Genomic DNA, 22,880 nt, shown 5'->3' on the forward strand with positions numbered 1-22,880 from the left:
TAGATGGATGTTGTGCCCCTGCCCCTTAATACAATACTGACAAATGCTGTATTACCTGTCACTTGTCAGATATGTCATAATCAACATTAAATACTATTGCTAGACATTGTGAGAAGAGTTGAGTGAACATTTTCAGTTACACTGATGTCTCCAAGACTGATTGCCATGTTAATTAGACACCTGTATCTATTTTAAACTTAATAGAAATATCCTAGAAGATATGAGTATACATTTGAAAAGAGAAGCCTACTGGCCATTGATATAAGGGGAAAAGGTTCCCCATTTATTTGGATATTTTTGTTAGACTTTAAGTTTACTTTTTATAAAACAGCAACATTTGAAACATATTTGTAATGAATTATTTCAACTCATACAGTGACAGTAAAAATGTAACAAAGATCCATACCAAACAATTAGGTTATTCATGTACAGTAGTTGTCTGTTCAGCATACTGGTGTGTCTGTTAAAGTCACCGACCGATGCATAAAACTCTATTAAGCTGGCAAAACCCTCTGTTACCAGTGCTTGCCTATTTTCTTATACCTCCACTCTGGGAGATCCGTGAGTCTTCATGACGGCACCATAGCTACCTCGCTGGGCAAGTGGGCAGGATCTGTAAGAGTGGTCCACTCTCTAAGTAGCAGAACTCCACAAAATTCAGAAGTCTTTTACTTAATGCAAAGAAGCTCATCTCACATTGTAATGCACTCAAGCAAATACTACAATAATATGCTTGATGTAATTTTAACATAGAGTTATTTAATCCACCAGTGGGGTTAATCAGGAAGTAATGTGATTATATTGCTATGGAACTTGGAAAAGAAAACCTTTTCAATATATAATATCTTAGATAGACAATCATTATGCAGAACAGTGGTGAATGGGACTTACCTCCCCAATTGCCCTCGTCAATCAGCAAAATAGAGTCCTGATTGGACAAGAGGGACTGAGCCCTCGAATCAAGACTGTCTGTCTAATATGGGACAGTTCTGAGGTATGTAATCTACTGTATGGAATTGCCACTGAGAAATAAAATAATTGTTGTTTTGTTGTTATCCAGTTGACGTTACATTTTTCTATATTCATATAGATACCAAGGTCATAGTGCCACAGCGTCCCAGTGTGCAGCTTCTGGCATCTGCTTTTGATGGCAATACAGCAGAGAGCGCAGTGCAGTTGCTGTGCATAATCTCTGACTTCTGGCCCCAGGATGCTTCTGTTGTCTGGCTAAAGAATTTAAAACCCTATGAAGACAGAGGCACTCCCCTCATCCCAATGAAGGACAGAAATGGAATATACTCAGGAAAGAGTATTTTAAATGTATCCAGAGACAGCTGGAACAAGGAGGACATATATACATGTGAAGTGAAGCACTTCTCCAGCAATATCAACAAGCAAATTAGTAAAAGTAAAGGTAAGGCCGCCATTTCACATTTGTTTCCATTCAAAATGATTGATTTTGTTTGTCAATTTTTTTTCTGAATGCCAGACAAGAATATGCCAAAAATATGTAAGGTTATATATTAGTCCACAACTGACAACATTGTGTCATTGTGCAGATGCCAACATGTTTGACATTTCAAAAATGTTGACATCATAACTGGCAACATTGCAGTGTCAACATTATGGAATCAATCCAATTAGGTGCGAATTGCAAGGTGTGAGTTGCTATATTCTCTTCGAATTCGCACAGTGAATTCTTTTGCAATCCAATCAGCAACTCGCACCGAATCAGTCAGACTGAATTCACGTATATCCATTCACACCTACCTGAGGGTGAGAGATGATAAGGAAAATCTTTATTTTAAGGTTAAAATGTCAGGACACTGTGCTGAACTCCTTGGACACCCTTCCTAATAAGTAATTAGGCAATTGGAAGTTTCCAATTAGCTTAATTAGTCCTATAATTACATGTCATTTTTTTGGGTGAAAAAAAATTGTCCTCAAATTACCCCAAAATCAACTTTTTTGCTAGGTTAGGCACCTCAAATTTCATTACAATATTTTTTCATTGAAAAGTGATTGCTTTTATAATTTAAAAAAAAAAAAATTTCAAGGTGCCCTCAAAGTACCCCAAAATTACCTTTTTTCCTACTTTTTTTGCATTTTTCGTTTAATTTGTTTGAGATTAAATGAAAAAAGTTTGTGTTTTATAATTTTCTTGCAGTTTAAAAAAAAACAAAAACACAAATTAGACATTTGACACCATTTAAAAACCTACAGTACCTTCCTAATACCAACAAACAGACTTCTATTGTATACGGTTCTACTAATGAAATTATTAATTTTGGGAGGTCCAGGATGGTCTCCCCACTTTTTCATGCACTTTTCTCAAATCTCATTTTGCATTCAATTCGCACCCCTCCGCTGCGAGTAGTGCGAATAGGCATTTTTAATTGGATTGGAGAATTCTCGGGAGCGCGCTTCGATTTGAAGCCTGCGAGTTTCAAGAAACAAACTCACTACTCGCAGTTCGCACCTAATTGGATTGACACCTTAGAATGACAACATTGTAAATATTAACATTATGACTACATCACCTCAATTGTAAATTGCAACAAAACATTGAATAAGTTGCAAAACAGAAAACTTAGAGCCTGATTGAGAGCCGCTCGCTAGAAAAATTGCGTAGGCAGTACAATCGCACAGCAATGCATTAGCACACCCAGTGTTTCTTAGAGAGCGATCACATAGTGTATGTAGACACCCACTAGCCTGTTTTAAGATTCTCACTTGTGCACATCATGTCCAGGAAGTGTATGCAACTATCAGTGCATTGGGTAACATCGGATGCAATCGCAGCGCTTGAGGTTGACCACACCCTGCCACAAGCACTGCGAGCACTTCAGTGTAAAAACAAGCCAGGTGACGTGTACTATGATGCTGTCTGTTAATTATGCACATCTCTAAAACGCCTTTGAGATGCTCAGGCACGCCTGTGTTTGCACCTGCACTACCCACTTTTTAATGGCCAGCCCCTGTTACCACCTCCAAACGGCTTCCCCTGTCACTCACTCTGCTGGGCTGTCTATGTGCAGCAAGCGAATGTATTGTGAACTTTCGCTAAGTTATGTGCACGCGCACTGTGATACATACGCATATTCACAATGCATACCATCAGCAGCAGCGAGCGTTTGCATCTTAGCAAGCAGTTCTGAATGAGCTCATTATTTCCATAGGACAAATTGTATCCCAAACTCAGGGTTTCTCATGCAAAAAAATGTAGGGGAAACGTTGGGAGCAAGTTCCAACTAGACTATACACTGGGCAGAGAGGCAAGGATTCCCCAACCAGACACAGACGAGTGTTTTCTAACAGGAATGTTTTGTTTTATTAATAGCAACTCAGAAAGGCTGGAATAGGCTACTAAAATCAAAATTGTTGCTTTGGATGATTTGCAATTAATATTTAATATGGCACATATAAGTACAATCATATGAACAATCAATTTCATCAATTACTTTAAATAAATGGAAAATATTAGATTAAATACTAAGGAGTAAACATACTAAAGGTCCATTTTGTGTTTTTGGCCAATTTCCCATCGGTTTTGTAATTCGAAGACTTAGTAAAGTCAAATCTGATGGCAAAATGACCAAAAACTAGGCTTCAGAACACTTTAGAACATTGGACCAACAATCACTATTTTTACATAGATGAATATGTAACAGTCAGTTGGTGAAGGGACCTGAAACCGTCCAAAACAGGTGAGTTGGGGAGAAGCACTGCACAGATCACTGTACTTGCACATTTCTGTTCACAGCTCTATAGGGAGGCGAGCAAAAACGTGCGAGCTGTGGTGAGATCGGCCATGAGGAGGGGGAATTGCTGTGCCTATGCCATTGTTTCTATGCTGCTCTAATGGCTATTTGCCCCTTTGCATCTCATTGGGTTGACCCCTTAGATTGTAATTCCCAAAGTCCGGTTACTGTGTATCACATGTTTATATATACTCGTAGATACACACTGTGGGCCTCATTCAGAGGCGGTCGGAGGATGCAAGCGGTCACTCAGAAACTGGGCGGCCGCTTGCTTCCTGACAGCCCGCCTCTGTTGCGGTCGTTAGGCTGTGGGTTAACACCCACAGCTCTAACGACCGCTCCGGTGATGGTCGCGATGCTCAGAGACCATCGCGACCATCGGGGCTTACGACGAGACCCCCTTGTCGTAAGCCCCGAAGAGCTTCTGGCTCTGTCTGAGCCGGAAGCTCTCCACTGACATCACTAGTGATGTCAGTGGGGCCTCCCCCAAACGGTGGGCGTTCCCATGGGAACGCCTCCGTTTGGGCTGCCATCCCCCCGGCCCGCCTTCCAAACGGGGCGAGCTGTCAATCAACATCGACAGCTCGCCCCCTTTGGATCGAGACCCGCTACGACCGGCGCGGTCGGTCGTAGTGGGTCTCACACATGCGCACAACGGCGCCAGCGCCGTCGTGCGCATGCTCTGTGGGGGGCCATCGACCCGGTCCGAGCGCATCGGCGCTAACGACCGGGTCTAAATGAACCCCTGTATCCATTTGTTGCCAATTCTGTCAGTTCTACAGTGAGGATACAGCTTAGCAGTTGCTTATTATTTATTAAACTATCATGGGACAATCCGCAGAATAAGTGGATATTATACAGCAGTCTTATTCATTGCAATCACATATATACAATCCTCAGAGTGCTGCATTCCTGCAGTAACTGTTCTTTATATACAAGTAAACTGGTGTTGTTCTGCAATCCTTATAGCTGCAGTCATACAGGCACAATATTTAGAGGGCTGCAATCCCACAGCAGTCACTGTTATAATATCAATATACACAGATATAGGTGACTTGTGACTGTGTGTGCTGGCAGTAATTTGCATGTACCCCAGCCATTATTATCATTGGCAATAATGATTTTAATTATACATTGATGGCATCCTTCATTCAATAGTCTGTGTCCCTGTTAAACTTGGCAATTTATCGTCTCAAAATAAAAAGTGTTTATATTGCTGAAGTGCCTGCTCAAAATAACAGAAAATATCTGTGTAAGCGGCCTGTTTGTTGCAGTCAATGCTGCTAAGCTGTATGTGGTCAATGCTATCTGGCTCTGAGTGGTCAGAGCCGCTGAGTTATATCTGCTGCTAAAAAGTATTTCTATCAGGATATAGTGCTCCTAACTCATATAGAAATCCATGCTTCTATATGGTGTCTCTAATACACTACATCACATAACATTATATACATTTCAGGATCAGTATCAGTATACTTTCTGTGGTCAAACCCACTAAGCTGTGTGTGGTCAGGCTTTCTTTGTTATACTTGCTTCTGACAATTACTAGTACCAGGATAGAGTGCTCCTGTCTAGTATACAGATCCGTGCCTCTGACTGGTATTTCAGATACACTGCATTACATCATATTGATATACACATTTTATAGAACATAGCGTATCACTGACGTGCATTTCACTCATGCTTTTTCAAGTCAGTTAATGCTGTTTAATGAGTACATTTTTAAGACCCATTAGGGTTACTTGAGGCTGAGTTTACTTATTATTCAGTATTCAATATGATATTAAATTGATTTTCTGAAAAGAGTGTATTTGTTTATATTAAGATACTCCATGTATTGTTTTATACATTTTCCTCAGGTAGACGATTCTCCAAATATTGCCATTTTGTCATCATTTCATTTACTTTGTCTATAACTGAGCTCATGGTTCAGACTAAAGGCTACCATCTTTATATATATATATATATATATATATATATATATATATATATATTCTCACCATACCTTTCTATACTGTATATTCCTCATGGTGTATCATATGATCTAATGTTTTCAAAATAAATTTTCTGTGTAAGGGCCCGATTCAGCAAGGATCACAATTGCAAAGCTGCACGAAGACAACGTTTCATTTATGTCCTTGAAATAATGCAAATTCAGCAGGAGGTGTATGACACCCCCTGCTGCATTTGTGATCTGAGCACTGCGACGGAGGTCAAAGGCTGGGATCACCATCGTGACCATCGGTGGTGGATGGCGCCAGGCCTCCGGCCAGCTATGTAAGCCTCAGCTTACTCAAGCTGGCAGGCTTGCGAGCCTAATACTCTGCGTCGATCGATGCAGATCCTGGGCTTGCCACTCCTGGAAAATAGGGCAGACACCCCCCCGTTTCCAGGAACAGAGGCCGCCCCCACACCACCCCTTAAATGCCTCTGCCTGTCAATCAGGCAGAGACATTGAAGGGTCTGCGTGCAACTACGCAGAACCCATTCTGCAAACTCGCAGAATGGGTCCTGCGCACGCGCAGATTCACGAAAATCAGGAATCTGCGATTAGCAGTGTGCACTGCTGAATCAGTGCCTAAGTCCTTATACTGTATGTATATATTGTTATCAAATAATATATTTGTAACAGTATTGAATATATTATTTATGTCAAATTGATTTTCTGAAAAGAATATATGTTTATATTAAGATATTCAGGATGCATGTGTATATATATATATATATATATATATATATATATCAATCCAACAAATTCCCGGCTCTCAATGAATCACTATCTTCATATCTGGCTAAGGTGCCTTCCCCAAGTGAATCAACACTCCATATAGTTACCCCAAATGGGCGGCACTCAATAGACTTCCAAAGGTAAGTACAACACTTTATTCCAGGTTCAACGTTTCGAAGTTTTATATCTGCTGTTCTTGACAAAGGGGGCAACCCCGAAAACAATGAACCTGGAATAAAGCGTTGTACTTACCCTTGGAAGTCTATTGAGTGCCACCCGTTTGGGGTAACTATATATATATATATATATATATATATATATATACAGTTACGTGCAGAAGTATTGGGACATTGACAGAATTTCCATATTTTGGCCTCTATTCACCACCACAATGGCTTTGAATTGAAACAAACAAGATGTGCTTTAACTGTAGACTTTCAGATTTAATTTGATGGTAATTACATCCAAATCAGGTGAATGGTGTAGGAATTACAACGGTTTCTATATGTGCCAAAATATGAAAATTCTGTCAATGTCCCAATATATATGCACCTGACTGTATATATATATATATATATATATATATGTGTGTGTTTTAATACTTCAACATTATATTTTCTTATTTATTCATATGTAAAATGGATGTAAACTCATTTAAGTATTGTATTTCAGCATTATATATTTTCTTATTTATTTACATATGAAATAAATAAATATATATGATATATTTGATTATATTTTATCATACCAATTTGTATTATTTCTACAATCATGGTAGCCTACATTCCATATATCCATTGATTACTTGATTACTGGAATGTATTCCAATGTATAATTTTGACATAGTTTATTCTTTATTTAATGTGTAAGGGTTCACATATATTTGAGTTTGTGATAGGGTCTATAAGGCTCTAATAGTAAAAGTGTTTGATGATATAATAGAAAGTGTCTTAATAAAATACAGCTCCAAAGTGTATTTAAGTGTAGTGAGCAGTGGCGTATCTAGGGGGGATTCGAGCAGGGCACGTGCCCTGGGCGCCATCGGACCAGCGGCGCGGGGTGTGTGTGTGTGTTTTTGCCAGCCACGGTCCAGAACACTGGTCAGTGTAGTGCGAACCACACTAACAAACAGCGCCGGGTAGTACACTTGTACTACGAGGCGGCAGTCTGTTTGTTTTGGCAGCCAGTGAGAGTCAGACAGGCTCTCATTGGCTGCTGCGCCCACTGCCAGGCCGGGCTGGAACTCACTCATGGGCTCCACTTTCCAGCTCCTCCAGTTGGTGATGGAAGAGATGTCATGGCGTCTCTCCCATAGTGCAGAGCGGCCCGGGAGGATGGAGGAGCGGACGGCGGCAGGTGCAGGAGCGGGGATTCAGATAAGTGTTGGTGTTTTTGTGTGTGTCTTTCTCCTTATAACTGTAAGGGGTAGTGCATAGGGGGAGCCACTACTGGGGGCACTGCATATGGGGGACTACTACTGGGGGCACTATATAAGGGGCACTGCATAGGGGAGACTACTACTGGGGGCACTATATAAGGGGCACTGCATAGGGGGGACCACTACTGGGGGCACTGCATATGAAGGATTACTATTGGGGGTACTGTATAAGGGGAACTGCATAGTGGGACCACTAATGGGGACACTGTATAAGGTGCACTACTGGGGACACTGCATAGGGGGACCACTACTGGGGGCACTGCATGGGTGGACTACTACTGGGGGCACTGCATGGGGGGACTACTACTGAGGGCACTATATAAGGGCCACTACTGGGGCACTATATACGGGGCACTGCATAGGGGGGACCACTACTGGGGGGCACTGTATAAGGGGCACTGCATAGGGGGAGCACTACTGGGGGCATTGTATAAGGGGCAATACTGGGAGCACTGCATAGGGAGACCACTACTAGCGGTACTGTATAAGGGGCACTACTGGGAGCTCTGCATATGGGGGACCACTACTGGGGGCACAACTACTAGCAACACTGTATCAGGGGCACTGTATAAGTGGCACTACTGGGGTACTGCATAAAGGGCACTGTATAAGGGTGCATTACTGGGAGCACTGTATAAGGGTGCACTACTGGGGGCCCTGTATAAGGGACACTATTACAGTGGGCATTGCAAGAGGGTTACTACTACTTTGGGCATTAAGGTGCATATGGAATGGAAAGGAATGTTCCCAGAGTGACGAGAAATGTTGTTGTGTCATGATGATATGTCCTCATTTTCCAGCGGCCATGCCCCTTGTGGCATGTGACCACTCCCACTTTTTTGATGCGCCAAATGCACACGCACATACTTTGTGGGGGGGGGGAGAAGTACATTTTTTAACTTGCCCTGGGCTCCAAATACCCTAGTTACACCACTGGTAGTGAGCATATATAATTTTGTGATATTGAATTGAAATGAATTATTTTTAATTAAATTAATTATTTTTAGGTGTAATGGGTGAGTAATATTATGGTGAATTTACTATAGTGACATGTTGAAAATATTTTAGGGATGTGATGGTGATGTTTACATATATGGAAAATATACTGCTCCAAAATGAATAAAATGTGTGTGAAGATGACTTATGATTGATTGTTAGACTAAATAATGTGCTAATGTGAAGGGAAGGGGAAGGGAAATGAAGGTGAATAATATTACAGTTTGTGATAATGAAAAAATCAGGTGGTATGATTTCATTAATTTGAGGGAGTGATAAGTTACTGTAGTGAAATATTAACGGAATGGTGATAATAAAAATGTGCTACAAATAAATTGGTGTATTGTGACAACATAATGTTAAATGTAATACTCACCATATTATTTTGTTAACCAATGGTAATTATACTTATTATGCTATCTTATCATTGGATTGTTGATTGTTATCTAAGTTATTATCCCTAAATATGTATCTTGGATACCCTTATGTTTCTAGAGGGATCCCTTTATATTTCTGAAGGGTTATCATCTGATGAAGATTAATATTTCAAATCCATCTCTATTTATATGTATTACAATTTGTTGATGGTACCTAAATTTTAATATGACGTATCTTGTAGGTATCCATTGATATATATGTCGCCATACTGTGAATGATGGTATTATGGTAATATATTTAATTGACCATTCTATTATAGTTCATCTGTGGCAATTTTGTTGATCAATTACTTGTATATATCGATTTGCTCTGTATCTATTTTTTAATGTATGTAGTTTATCAGGTCATGGTTTATCATTCTCATGAACATGGGTTACGTAATTACAAAATTGCTGTATATTGAATATGTTCATTCAACCCATTGGGTTCAATGCTAATAAAAATAAATATATATTTGGATTAATTTAAGGAGTTTAAATCTCCACCCCTAAGGCCCACCTGGATCTTATCTACTCCATAGGCCTTGAGGCACAGGAATTCCTTCATATTTTTAGTAGAGAATGTCTAGCAACACTACTAAGTTGATGAAATTTCTGTCTATCTGATTTTGCATTTTTAATGTTGCCCACATGTTACAAAATTCTCCTTTTGAGTTGTCGAGATGTCATACTTACTGTATATAAGTTTTTTGACATGGACATGTGAGGCAATAGATCACTCCTTGAGTATAGCAATTGATGAATTACTATATTTTTCCTGTTTAATTGAACCTGTCTGTATATTCCATTTTCTTTGTAATGTAATTGCATGTCTTATCGCTTCTACATTCTTGGCAACTTGCATTTTTGGGATCTTTAGCTTTACCTTTTTTTATAATAACCGTGTACCAATTTATCTCTTAGATTGATAGATCTCCTCTAAATTATGCTTTTCTCTCAAGACTTGATGTAGATCTTCATCCTTATGAATTTCTTATCATTGGTTACTATAGATACTGACAAATCTCACTGTGGAGTCCTCCTATTTTTTTACTTCCTGTTTGTGGGTAGAGCTAATGAGGGATTCTCTTTTAGTAATAGCAACGGTCCTGTTTTTATTTATAACTTTATTGCTATAACTATGATGTTTCAATCTGTGTTGTAATTGTTTTGCCCTCAATTTCTAAATCTGTGGTTCAGAGCAGTTCCTCAGTTCTTAAAAAGTCTCCTCTAGGGACACTCTTAAGTGTTGCTGGGAGATGGGAGCTCATATAATGAAGGATGCTGTAAATTGTTGTTTGTTTGAGATAGAAATCATTGGTCATTCTTCTATCTTCAGTGACATATATTGACAGATCTAAAAATGTGATGACTGTTGTGTTTATGTCTGATGTAAGTTTCAAAGTTATTTTGATTCTTTTGACATAATTTTTTCTCTTTCCAATATGATGAGAACATAATCTATAAATCTGAAAAACAGGAATAATTTGCACAGCGCTTTAGTGGTGAATAATCTCACAAAACCATTATAATCAATAAAATTTATATTTATTAAAAATGTATATAGCAAAAAATAAAGACACGTTTGTCAATTCACACAAACATCAGAATAATGTTTTTCATCCTTATCAAAAAAAGGATAATAATTAGATTACCTAATAGCAGCTTATTGATATAACATACTCATAACCAAAGTACTAGATAACCCACTTTGTAAAATAGATATCAAGGTCAGAGATATAATATTTAAATAGTGATCACTGTAGAATAGAATGGTATCCTTGATATCTCTGACATTGACATCTATTTTACAAAAAGGGTTATCTAGTAATGTGGTTATGAGTATGTTATATCAATAAGCTGCTATTAGGTCATCTAATTATTATCCCTTTTTTGATAAGGATGCTAAACATTTTTTTGATGTTTGTGTGAATGGGTAGCCAGCTACTGGGCCCTGGGCTTAATATTTGAATGATGTGGACAGTGATGAGGTGTCCACCCAGAGGGGCAAAATATAAACTGTCTGCAATGTAAAGTTTACATATGCAGAGAACGTGGCCTTGGTGCAGGATGTCATGAAATCCCATCAGTTGCTATTTGGGTGTCAGGCTGCTCGCATGCATGCAGTAAAAACACAATTTGGACTGATGTCGGCGGTGCATGCTGAGGGGCCGATCCATCGCTCCGAGGACATAAAATGACAGGTCAAGCTGACGATGGCCAAGGAGGGCACTGAATCTTCCTATCCGGCTGACTACATTGATTATGAGAAGCCATTGAAGGTGAAAATTCCACCTGAGGTAATCAGCCTTTCAATGTCCATGACACGAACTCCCCCCGGCAGCCAGGTAAGTGTCCATGTTGACTTCAATAATGCTTGTACTTTGTGTTTGTTGTAAGAATTTGTGGTTACAGAAATAAATCATATTGTACAGTGAAGTATTATTACACTGCTGCCTGTTTAATGCATATTAGTTATGCAATGCACACTTCTAAGTCATGTTGCTGCATGTAGCTTGTAATATTGTATTTCAACCTCTAGACCTTTCCAGTTATTGTACTTTTTAACCTGGAAACCGATAATACTGTACTGCATGACCCAATCAATGTTCTTTGAGATATTTCAAAGAGATGACCTCACTCACATAGGCTAGAATAGTGTTATTAGAAGTATGTTTGGACACTTTCCTTATGGTAATGTTTTGATTTTTGTGATGTCAATCCTATAATAAGATTATAAATAATAATATCAATTAATAATAATGACAGTGATTTGAATAGTTTATGAAATGTATTTGCAAATATCATAAAGTGTGTTTTTGCTTAGATTGACAATAGAGTAAAGTACATTAAATAATAACAACATGGCTTGCATACTGTAAATGCAGATTTATTAATGTTCAGCATTTGTTTTAATATTCACTGCACAACCCCCAACTCCTCAGAGACAGGCCATAAGGCAGCGAGATGATGAAGATGAAAAGGATATTGGTAAATGTATTTAATAGTTTTTGTCCTTCATCCTATAATCCAACATTGTTGTGTAATTGTTGGAATGTTTCTTTTGTAGGTCCTTCATCTGCACCACCTCATCGTCGCCAGACATCAACAGAGCCAACAACCATGCCCATCTTGCCCTTGTCACAGGAGAGTTCGGCCCCCCAATCCCCACGTCTTGCTGGTGAGTGTGACTTAAAAAACAATACTATTAACACTGCACACACTTAGTACAACCTGACCACAGGATTACATTCATTCATATCAGTATACATATTTGTATGGGTCATTGGTGATTCTGGCCAATGTTTACAATGAAACTAGACAGACGCCTAAGTACTGTATGACATTAATGTGTCATACACTATATGTAGTAGTAGAGTATTTTCCATAAATGGAGGTTTTAATGTTGGCTTGGCCCACACTGATGATATTTCTAACTATACAAAAGTGCAAACGTAGAATAATAATATTTAGATATTGCAGTTTAAACAAACAATACTTACCCTCTTGTCTGCAATAGGTTCTGAAGATAATGAATCTGAAACTGTGGAACTACACTCAGATGTCGAACCTGTTGAAGCAGAAGATGAGACAATTACGCTACAAATGTATGCGGTATCAGACTCTTTAACATCTCCCCCCACATTACCAACTCCACAACCAAAATTAAGCCCAGACAATGTGTTTTGGAAATCAATGTCAGAGTTCCACAATCAACAGCTGGCCCTACTCACAACCCAAGTGCGGCAAATCAACACAATAACCAAGTCAGGACGCAGACATGATCGCAGCTTGACAGCTCTAACAGCTGAAGTGAGAAAAGCGGTAAACACCCTACAGCAAATTAGGAATGGCAATAATAGATTCCATGACTCCTTCCTAAGGATGATGGAATCTAATAATAGATTCCAGGAGACATTCCTAAGAATGGTGGAATCGAATACCAGGTTCCAGGCTACATTTTTAAGGATGGTGGAATCCCAAACAAATGCTGCTTGAGACCTAAATTCAACTAGATCAAGTTTTGGTCAGCAAATTAAGCATCTCTTACCTGAAGCTACCTCCAGCACATCGCCTGGTAGCACATCACACACAACCACCCCTGTGACATAACCACCCAGATGCACACTCTGCACCCGAGATGGCACCCAAGCACCCAGGTCTGGCAGGGGTAAACCTAGGCTAGGCAAGGCTGTGAATGGGGGCAAAAAATGCTTCATTATTAATATTTTTTTAAATAAAGCACAAAATCCAAAGTACAAATGTTTGCCCAGATTTATATGTGCATATGTTTTGTTTATTTTTTGTTGTTGTATACCAAACAACAGTTTTCATACCAGTTTACTATTTGCATATTGATTTTATTTTCTGAACATTTGTTGCAGCAAAAAAAAAAAACTACAAAGTTTAATAAACATTGAAAAAACATTTTGAGTCATTAATGTGTGCAAACCTTATGGACCATAAATTGTTATATTAACCAACACTTTTAGTGCAACTTTGGTATAAACACATACAGGCTATATAAATATAGGTTCACATTTAAAATGGCACAAGTCAAATACAATGTAAGGGTACTATCCTTATACATTTAGCAAAGGTATAACTACTGTACCTCTAGCCGTAACACACACGTTACCTTAAAATATCTACACACTTACCTGCATTCTAATGAGAAGTATTTTACCCAAAGCAAATTTGTTAAGTTTACAACATTTGGAACAGTGGTGTTTAGGTCGAAAGCAGTGTAAACATTTGGAAAGTGGTATTTTCTTGTTCCGTAGCAAACAGCTTTGACTAAGGGGGAAATCCAGCAGGTGCGAGTTGTCTTATGCAAGCTGTTTTCATGGCAAACTCGCACTGAGGGGCATATTCAAATAGATGCGAAAACTCCCGTACTTTGCGCCGACATCACTGGTTTTCCCTGCGTAAAAGTATTGCGCGCGTCCCCGCTTATCCTCGCATTCAATTAGAAATCGGCAAAAACAGCACCCGCCGAAACGCAAACAGGCAAAAAGTGCTGTCAGATTTGTGGAAATCAGCCTGATACCCCCCAAAAGATGCACTGACATTGGGGATCACTATAGATACCCCCGAGTAGACCTGCTGAAGGTATTTGGGGTAATTAAATGCTCTCATTAGCTGCTAATTAGTGTCTGTACAATTGGTGAAGAATTGCATTTAGCAAGTTTTTTGGGTGAAAATAACTAGTCCCAGCAAATTTGGGATACATGAAAATGGGTGCAAGCATGGTTAAAAATCGCAAAAGAGGTTTTAAAAAACATGAAAAACACACCTTCAGCAAGCGCCTGCAAAAAAAAAAACCCTCAGTCCCCACCAAAGTCTATTTCGCTAGTTTTTAAGTTTGTACCCCAACTTTGTACTTTTTTGCCCCCTTTTTCAAAGTCATTTTTTGGGGTGTTTTTTAAATTTTTCTAGGATTTTTTTTTTAACTCAGTTTACCTTTGGGGACCTATCCTAAGGGTGCAGGGTGGTTTCCCCACCTTTGCACCCCAAAACCGCAATTCTGCACTTTTTTCGACTGCTATTCATAGGCAAAACTTTTCCGCCGGGCACATGCAATTGCGTTTATGCACTGACGAAAAGTTGCCACCAGCAAAACTTTAACACAAAAAATGGCTTTTCGCTGCTAATTGAATATGACCCTGAGAATTGTACAGTAGTTGCAATCCAATTTCAAATTCCCAATGTTTTTCCAGTGGAAATTTTTGCACCAGAAGACAGTGAAAAGGTGGGGAAAATCTTTATTTTAGGTTAAAAATGTCAGGACACAGGGCTTGATTTAAATCCACACATAAATGTTGATGTTTACGCAGCAATTATTACCATTGCGCATGCACGAAAGTCTCACTGCACACTCGCAGCAATTTACATGCGATTGCGCAAAGTGAGTGAAAGGTAGTCAGTATTTGGGGGAGGTAACAGGGTGTGGCTAGGCAAATACAGGTGTGTCAGGACCATTTAAACTCCGATTTATGGGCGTTCATAAATTGGCCATTGCGATCTCCTTCGCAGCATGAGAGCTCCCAGCGTGCTGCAGTGTTGGAGACAGGTCAGACTTATTCTGAAGCTGTGTGGCTGCCAGACCTGCGTCAGTGTTCCCAATGATCACACTGATGCACATTGTCGGACAGATATGAGAAGGCAGCAGTGGGCGTCCCTATGTTCGGGGAAGTTTGAGACATTAGCATATTTTTGCTATTGAGATCCTTGAGAGATCGCAGTTGTATTGACATTTGCATGCAGATCTGAATCAGACCCACAGAGCAGAACCCCTTGGAAACCCCCCCTGCCTCAATGACTAATTAGGTATCTGGAAGTTTTTAATTAGCTTAATTGAGCCAATAATTACATGCCATTTTTGTTTTGTGTTTTAAAAATGGCCTTAACTCTAAACTCAACTTTTTCATTAGTATAGGCACAACAAATATTATACAGTGCTGGTGTGTCTCAGTCAGAACTATAGATCAAATCATGTTAATTAATTTATTAAACCAAATAAAATAAAATAAACACTTCAATAAAATAAACATAAAAACAGCAAATTGTATCAGATATACTCTATAGCAGCTTTGGTAATACAATGCCATCCAAATCTTACATAGCATTTGCTTTCATTGGCTTTCAAGTATAAACATTATAACATAAATAAAATTACATAAATAAATTTGATGAAAGAAAAGGTTATATGTAAAAATGGCTTATATGCAAGCCCATAAAACCTGTTATGTTTAAAAGTCCAGCACTCCAACAGTATCATATCAGGCACATGTTAGAATCCAATCAGTCTCATCTCCTAGTAACCGATTTATTGGAATATTCCCCAGGTACAGTGATTAATTAGTAATATTATGAGCTCCGGTAAAGCCGCTTATCAAAGCATTTAACTGTAGGTAACTTGATAAGAGAACATATCTGTATTTCTATATAATATTAGGTCTCAGTCACAGTCAGCAGCAATAGTTCTCTTACCCAGATCCCGGAAAAGGACAAGCTGTTTATAGCAATTAGCAGTGGCTGCATCCCCTCAGTTCCATATATCATCACCGTTCTTCAGCTTAGATAGTGCAGGCGGTATCAAATACCACAACCGCTACGATGTAATTGTACTTGCCGGGGGCCAAATGTACTAAGCTCTGAAAAGTGATCAACTGGAGAGTGATAACGGACCAGCCAATTAGCTCCCAACTGTCATTTTTCAAACACAGCCTGTAACATGACAGTTAGGAGCTGAGTGGCTGGTTGGTTATCACTCTCCAGTTTATCACTTTTCAGAGTTTAGTACATCTCCCTCCGGGTCTCTCTGGTTAGGAGCAAGCGGTCAGTATGAATTACTACCGTATGCAGCGTCTGGGTGGCATGGTGTCCTTGGGTCCCTTGGATTAATAGTCAGAGCAGATAGCAAATAAAAGCATCTTTACTCCTTTTTCAATAAGTAATGAGTAAAAGTCAGAGCCGCTGGATCACCACAGGAACAGCAACGCGTTTCGACATTTGCCTTTTTCAAGCTAGATTACTCCTAATGTCCTGGATCAGATTTAAATAGCATGGTTCTTCAAGATTGGTTAATTAGAATTTACTCTTTCCAATGCATTATGTCTCGTGTTTAAGCTTAGCATGACTCAGATTTAAATACATTGTGCATCATACTTACATATAGAAAGCCTTAAAATGTATATATATATTTATATATAAAATTTCACACATATTGTACTGACCTAAATACGATGGAGGTAAAGCTAAGATGCAGTAAAACTAAAGATAAAATTAACCTTAAACACATGTTAATAATAATAGTAGCAGCATCTCTCTCATTATGTGTTCATTAATTGGGCAATTTAGAAGCAATTATAGAAGGGGAGAGAGAAAAGCACAAGGCAGATTAATTGCACTTTCTATTAACTCGCTGATTTTTAAAGACAATATAATATATTTATATCTAAGTAGTATATGTAAATTATACAAAAAATAATTCATATTAATCCTTATTCATTTATTCCATTTAACACTTATATGTTTTTTATCCTGTTTATTTAACATCTCATTATGAGATTAGGGAATAAAAAGGGGGGGAAAGGGGAGAGGGAAGAGAGAATGGGAAATTATGACCATCAAAAGAAAAAGGGGGGAGTACCACGAAACCCCAACACCTTAAAACATTTTTTATTTATAATGATCTTAGAAATGTCAAATGTTTGAAGGGATTTTTGGTCTATAATTTTTTTTTAATTTTATTTAAATATTCCATAGTCGAAAAAAGTGACCAACCCAAATACCTCGTAATTATGCCTTTTTCATGGTATAGTATATATCTATCTTAATAACCACAAATTTTACAATGATTATTTGTGGCATGCTTATGGTGAAACGTGCCAATATACCATACTAACAACATATTTACAACAATGTTGTCAATCATGAAACGATCCCACAATTTACAAAGTACTCGCTAGACCAGATACTTGCAAGAGTCTGGTCTCAATTGTTTTAGGCTAGTTATTATAATAAAGGACATCTATATTTACTAAGTCCATCCACAAATATAGGGGGACGGAGGTGCAGAAGTGTATCTAGGATCTGGGAAGGCAACCCCAGCTAATCCCTTACATAGCTCCATATACAGAATCTAATCAGTCTAATAACAATCTGACAGTACTGGATCTGTACTCATTTGCTGATGTAAAGGGAGAAAGAAAGTTTAGGCACCCCAAATTAATTAGTATTTTTAAAAAGAAAAATAATTTTTTTTTTTTTTTTTACATTTTCTTTAACAAATTTAAAGCGGCCCCAAATTACCACAGAATCACCTTTTTTTATTTTTTATTTTTTTTATTTTTCATTTAATTTGTGATAAAAAAATTTTATTACTTTTTTTAAAAAAAATGCACAAATCATCCATTTCACATCATTTAAAAACCTTCAGTACATTCCTTATGCCCACTTTTCTTATGCCTTCTATATGATTCTGCTAATGAAGTTGTAACTTTTTGGGGGTCCAATATGGTTTCTCCACATTTTTATGTCCTTCTCTCACCGCGAGTAGCGTGAATAGGCATTTCTAAATGGATCTTGCATTTCTCTGGAGTGCGCATTCGTGCAATGTTTGTGAAATTTCTATTTTGGTCCGAGTTTGCTCCATGTTCATTCATGTTTGCAAACACAGGCCCTGATTCAGAACCGGACGCTATTTGTGGTCGTTCGTTCTCAAAAAAGGGGTGGCTATTCAAATGAACCGTTCGCTCTTTGCGGTCTGTTCACGCCTATAAGTCTGAACGAGCAAACAAAACTTGCGGTCGTAATTTTGTAAAAGACGCCCCCTGGCCGCTCGCACCATACGTCATGTCCGCTATTTATTTGATTAATCAAGGACATCGAACAGCGTATGAACTGCTCGCTATTCTTGTGGCTGGTTTTTCCTACCACTATATTGCGAGCAGTTCTGACTTTAAAACAACCAAGTGACGTGGTCAATGACGCTGCTGTATTAATTATGCACACCCATAAAATGCCCGTTTTGACCTTTAAGCACGCCTGCGTTCTGAATTCCACTCCCCGTTTTCAAGCACCTTCCCCTATTACCACCCACATACACCTCCTCCTGTCACTCAAAATAGCAGGCATTCGCTATTTAGCGAACAAACGATTTTCGGCCACACTGACTGGTTCGCGCATGCGTATTACAATCCGTACGCATGCGCAGATGTGCGAACATCGCTCGGAACGAGCGAACGGCCGCTTACGAGCGGCTCTGAATGAGGGCCACAATTCATAGTAGAGCCATGAGTTGTATTCTTTTCTTTGAAAAGAACTTGCGAGTTGGTTTGATGGTGTATTGATTTCTATATGTGTGTTCGGGCGTGTTTTGCAGATCAGATCATGTTTTTACATCCGTGTTTGCATTTAATAAATCTTATTAGTGTTTCAAAATCAGGCAAAATACGCTCAGGAATGTAATCTCGGACAGACGCGATTCTTAGTAAATATACTCTCTAGTGCCCTGCCAGGCAGACTTCTTTTTTCTGACTTTGCACTTCTCTTAACTCCTTCCCTGTATTTGCTTCAGTTTCGATTTCTTGAAGTCAGGGAATGCGCGCCCATCGTCCTCTGCGCTGGAGCATGCCGGAAGATTAAGTTCTCTCCATGCAGCTGAAAAAGTGATACCTCACAGTGGCACTTTGATGTAAGGAGCCGTTCCAATTCAAGTGTCATTGATGAAAGCAAAACACACTATACAGGGGAGTGAATCCTTATATTAACTGATCTTACTGTATTGATTAGCAGGCACTATATTCATTGGAGAACATCCACAGAAAGTAACTTTTAGTTTGAAAGTAAAAGAGTACCTTGAAGGAAGGCAGACATCTGTTAGTTTAGCTTGCTACTATTGGATTAAAGTCATCCATCTCCCAGACTCTCTGCAGATGTGTAACTGTAGTGTGATACGTTTATGGGTTGATTCATTTCTATTTTGGGTAAGTGATGAGACCCTGGTGTTTTATTATTAACGTTTCTGATTGGAGACATACTTCTGAAGTACCCAACCCATAGTGTGGATTAGCGCAGCCACCAAAAGTTTTTCTTTATTATCTCCTACAAAACTGAGCACCAGCTGCAGTTGACTGAATTGAGTTGGACACCAAATCCCAACGATCTGCTTTTTGTGTGCAACCAAACAGCTAACACTCATAAAACTCACTGAGGTAGCCTCCAATTATGATATTGATACTTACTTTCTAGAATTCAGACAGGGAGAGTAAGACGCTCAGGTGTATCCCTCTGTTCTGTCCATTTACCATTGGTAATACAGGACTTCAACCAACAGTTGAAGTACAAATTGTGTTTTATTTTACATGTTGTCCTATTGTGTTTCTGTCGTATACCGGTATTTGGTCTACCATTGAGGCTTTTTAACAAGTACTGTACTTGTTAAAAATGGCATATATGCCTAGTATCATGTAGGACCCCCTCTAGCCCAGCGGAGTGCAGCAAATCAAAATGGCATCTATTCCACAAGGACGGAAGACCTCTGGAGAGATGTTGATACATGCCATCTGGATAGCTTCCCAAACCTCCCTGAAATTTGTAGGTGCAGGATCGTGGGTGCCAATGGACCGCTCCTCCACATTCCATACATGCTCTATTGGGTTCATGTTGGATGACCATGGTGGCCACACCATTCAACTGAACTCTGCAGAATGCTCCTCTAACCAATTCTGGATAATTTGGGACTGATGACATGGTGCATTATCCTGCTAGAATATTCCATCATTGTGGGGGTACATGAAAGCCATGAAATGGTCATCAAGCAATGCAATGTAGCGGTTACCGGTCAATGACATGTTCAGACGGACCAGTGGGCCCAATCCATGCTACGTGAACAAGCACCACATATTTATGAAACAACCACCAGCCTGTACAGTGCCTTGTTGACAACTGGGGTCCATGGTCTCATGGGGTCTGCACCACACCCAAACCCTACCATCAGCCAAAATAACTGGAACAGTGACTCATGGGACCACACCACATGTTGGCTTGTGATTTGAGCCAGAGTCGCTTGTCTGTTACCATGGACAATTTTGGCTAGATGCCACTGGTCACGATAATTAAGCATCTGTGGTCAGCCACAGTGGGTGGTAATACCTTCAAGTGATACCATAGATTTAGGAATGTTGAATGTCTACACAACTTTGGAAATGGAATGTCCCATCCTAGATGTCAGTAATACAATCAATCTGCACACCAATATGCATCTTTGTAGCCATGAAAGATAAAGTAATCGCAAGATTTGACCATATGAAGTTCAACAAATTGGGGATCATCATCCCTATAGAAGAAGCAATATGATGGGTGTCTGTCACTGTGGTTTACAATAAAAAAAAATGCATTGATCTAGCTGATCTCAACAAGGCACTTTCTAGCCTTCAGAACTGTTGATAAGTAATCACTGATATGCCTGAGAAAAGGTTCTCAGCAGCCTTGATGTTATACATGAATTTTGGCTCATCAGCCTAAGGAACCACTGCACCTTCATGACATTTCAGACTTGTCATGGTCTGTTACTGTTGCTGACATCTAAATGGCAGGGTAAGAAACACTTGGTGCTTGTAGACTCCAATTATGACTGGTTCAAGATTTAATTTTTTTTTTGCCTAACCCCACCAGTACACTAACTATTTCCCTACTCAAGAGTCACTTTGCTGTACCCGGCAAACCACAGCAACTTATCACAGCTAATGCCATGAAACTTGTGAGCAGGGAGTTTAAATAGTTTGCCAACCTTTGGGATTGCCAACCTTTGGGACTTTACTCTTTGTATTAGCAGCCCCTTGCGCCCATAGGATTATGACCTAGCTGGAAGGGCATTCGCTCTTGCGTCTGTTGCCGGAGTCATGGCTGCGATAATATGCAAATGCTAGTTTCAGCCTTTACCTGGTGTAGTAGCTTGCGTTTCAAAGAGCATGCACTGAGACACCCACTTTCAGATTCTCTGCACACTGTAACACCATCGGTGATTCTTGACGCGTCACCATCAGTGCACCATCCACACTTGCACCACCCCTATGGCAGGCGCAGTTTCTCTGTCTGAACATGGCCTCTGTGCCTGTGGCTGTGCTTTTAAAAATGCAGCCACTCTCACTGACACACCTGTAACACTCCCGTTACACCCTTGAGATTGATTTGTTTTGCATTCACCTCCCAGTCATCCCACAGGAACACCCATCACTTTGCAAACCATCTCTGATACTGGGCCTGATTCAGAGATGTATGGAAACCCGATGGTGAGTGCACATCTCCGATTGTGCACATGTGCAGCCCTGCATCTGCGAGCCCATTTGCATCTGATTGACAGGCTGTGGCATTTGGGGGAACGGAGCAAGGGTGTTTCTGGGCAGCGTTCCCAAAAATGTGGGTGTGTTGCCCTCTCTTTCCGGGAGGGACAAGGCCAAAGTCTGTGTCGGTGGATGCAGATTTTTTGGCCTTGTAAGCTGCCAGGACCTGGTCAGGCTCCTGTAAGCCTCAGCTACTGCAGCCTGGCCAAAGGGGCAAGATGCAGCAAGCAGGTGCCTGTTTCCTGCAGACACATCATGCTGCATTTGCATTTTAGATGAACGGAATTGCACTCTGCAATTCCGTCCATCTCTGAAGCAGGTCCACTGTCTGCCCTTATCAAAAACAGCACCTTTGTGTGTACACTTTGTGTAGTGCATGCGTCATAGGGGCTTTAAGAACTTTTTGTGCATGTGCAATTGTAAAAAATCGCTCAACTACATGAACATCGGCATTATATTCAAATTACACACACCTCTGAATCAGGCCTCTAAGGTCTTTTAGAACACTTCAGTTCATTTGGTGTCAATTTTAAATCTTTTATTTTTTACATATATTAATACATGCTGTACGATCTGTGATTTTGTTTTTATCAGTTTATTATTGTGTGTGTATCTCTTGCCATTATTTATCAAGCGGCGGATTTTTAAAATATCCAATTTACAGAAATGTTCCCAGCGGGTTTTAAACCAGCA

General features: G+C 39.5%; 1 protein-coding gene and 1 gene segment (V, D, J or C); both read left to right on the forward strand.

Moving 5' to 3' along the window:
• Nucleotides 1-22,880, forward strand: part of LOC148526588 (Ig heavy chain C region, membrane-bound form-like) — a 506,994-nt gene that overhangs the window by 39,495 nt on the left and 444,619 nt on the right.
• LOC148526589 (uncharacterized) overlaps nt 1-22,880 on the forward strand; it is a 74,419-nt gene that overhangs the window by 38,981 nt on the left and 12,558 nt on the right. Inside the window, exons 5-7 of the mRNA XM_088470293.1 lie at nt 1,091-1,414; nt 12,407-12,517; nt 12,857-13,329. Coding sequence (XP_088326419.1) covers nt 1,091-1,414; nt 12,407-12,517; nt 12,857-13,329 — 908 coding nt within the window. The remainder of the gene's footprint in view (nt 1-1,090; nt 1,415-12,406; nt 12,518-12,856; nt 13,330-22,880) is intronic.

The sequence above is a fragment of the Taudactylus pleione genome, unplaced genomic scaffold (assembly GCF_031769625.1).
Source record: "Taudactylus pleione unplaced genomic scaffold, aTauple2 ptg000095l, whole genome shotgun sequence".
NCBI classification, from domain to species: domain Eukaryota; kingdom Metazoa; phylum Chordata; class Amphibia; order Anura; family Myobatrachidae; genus Taudactylus; species Taudactylus pleione.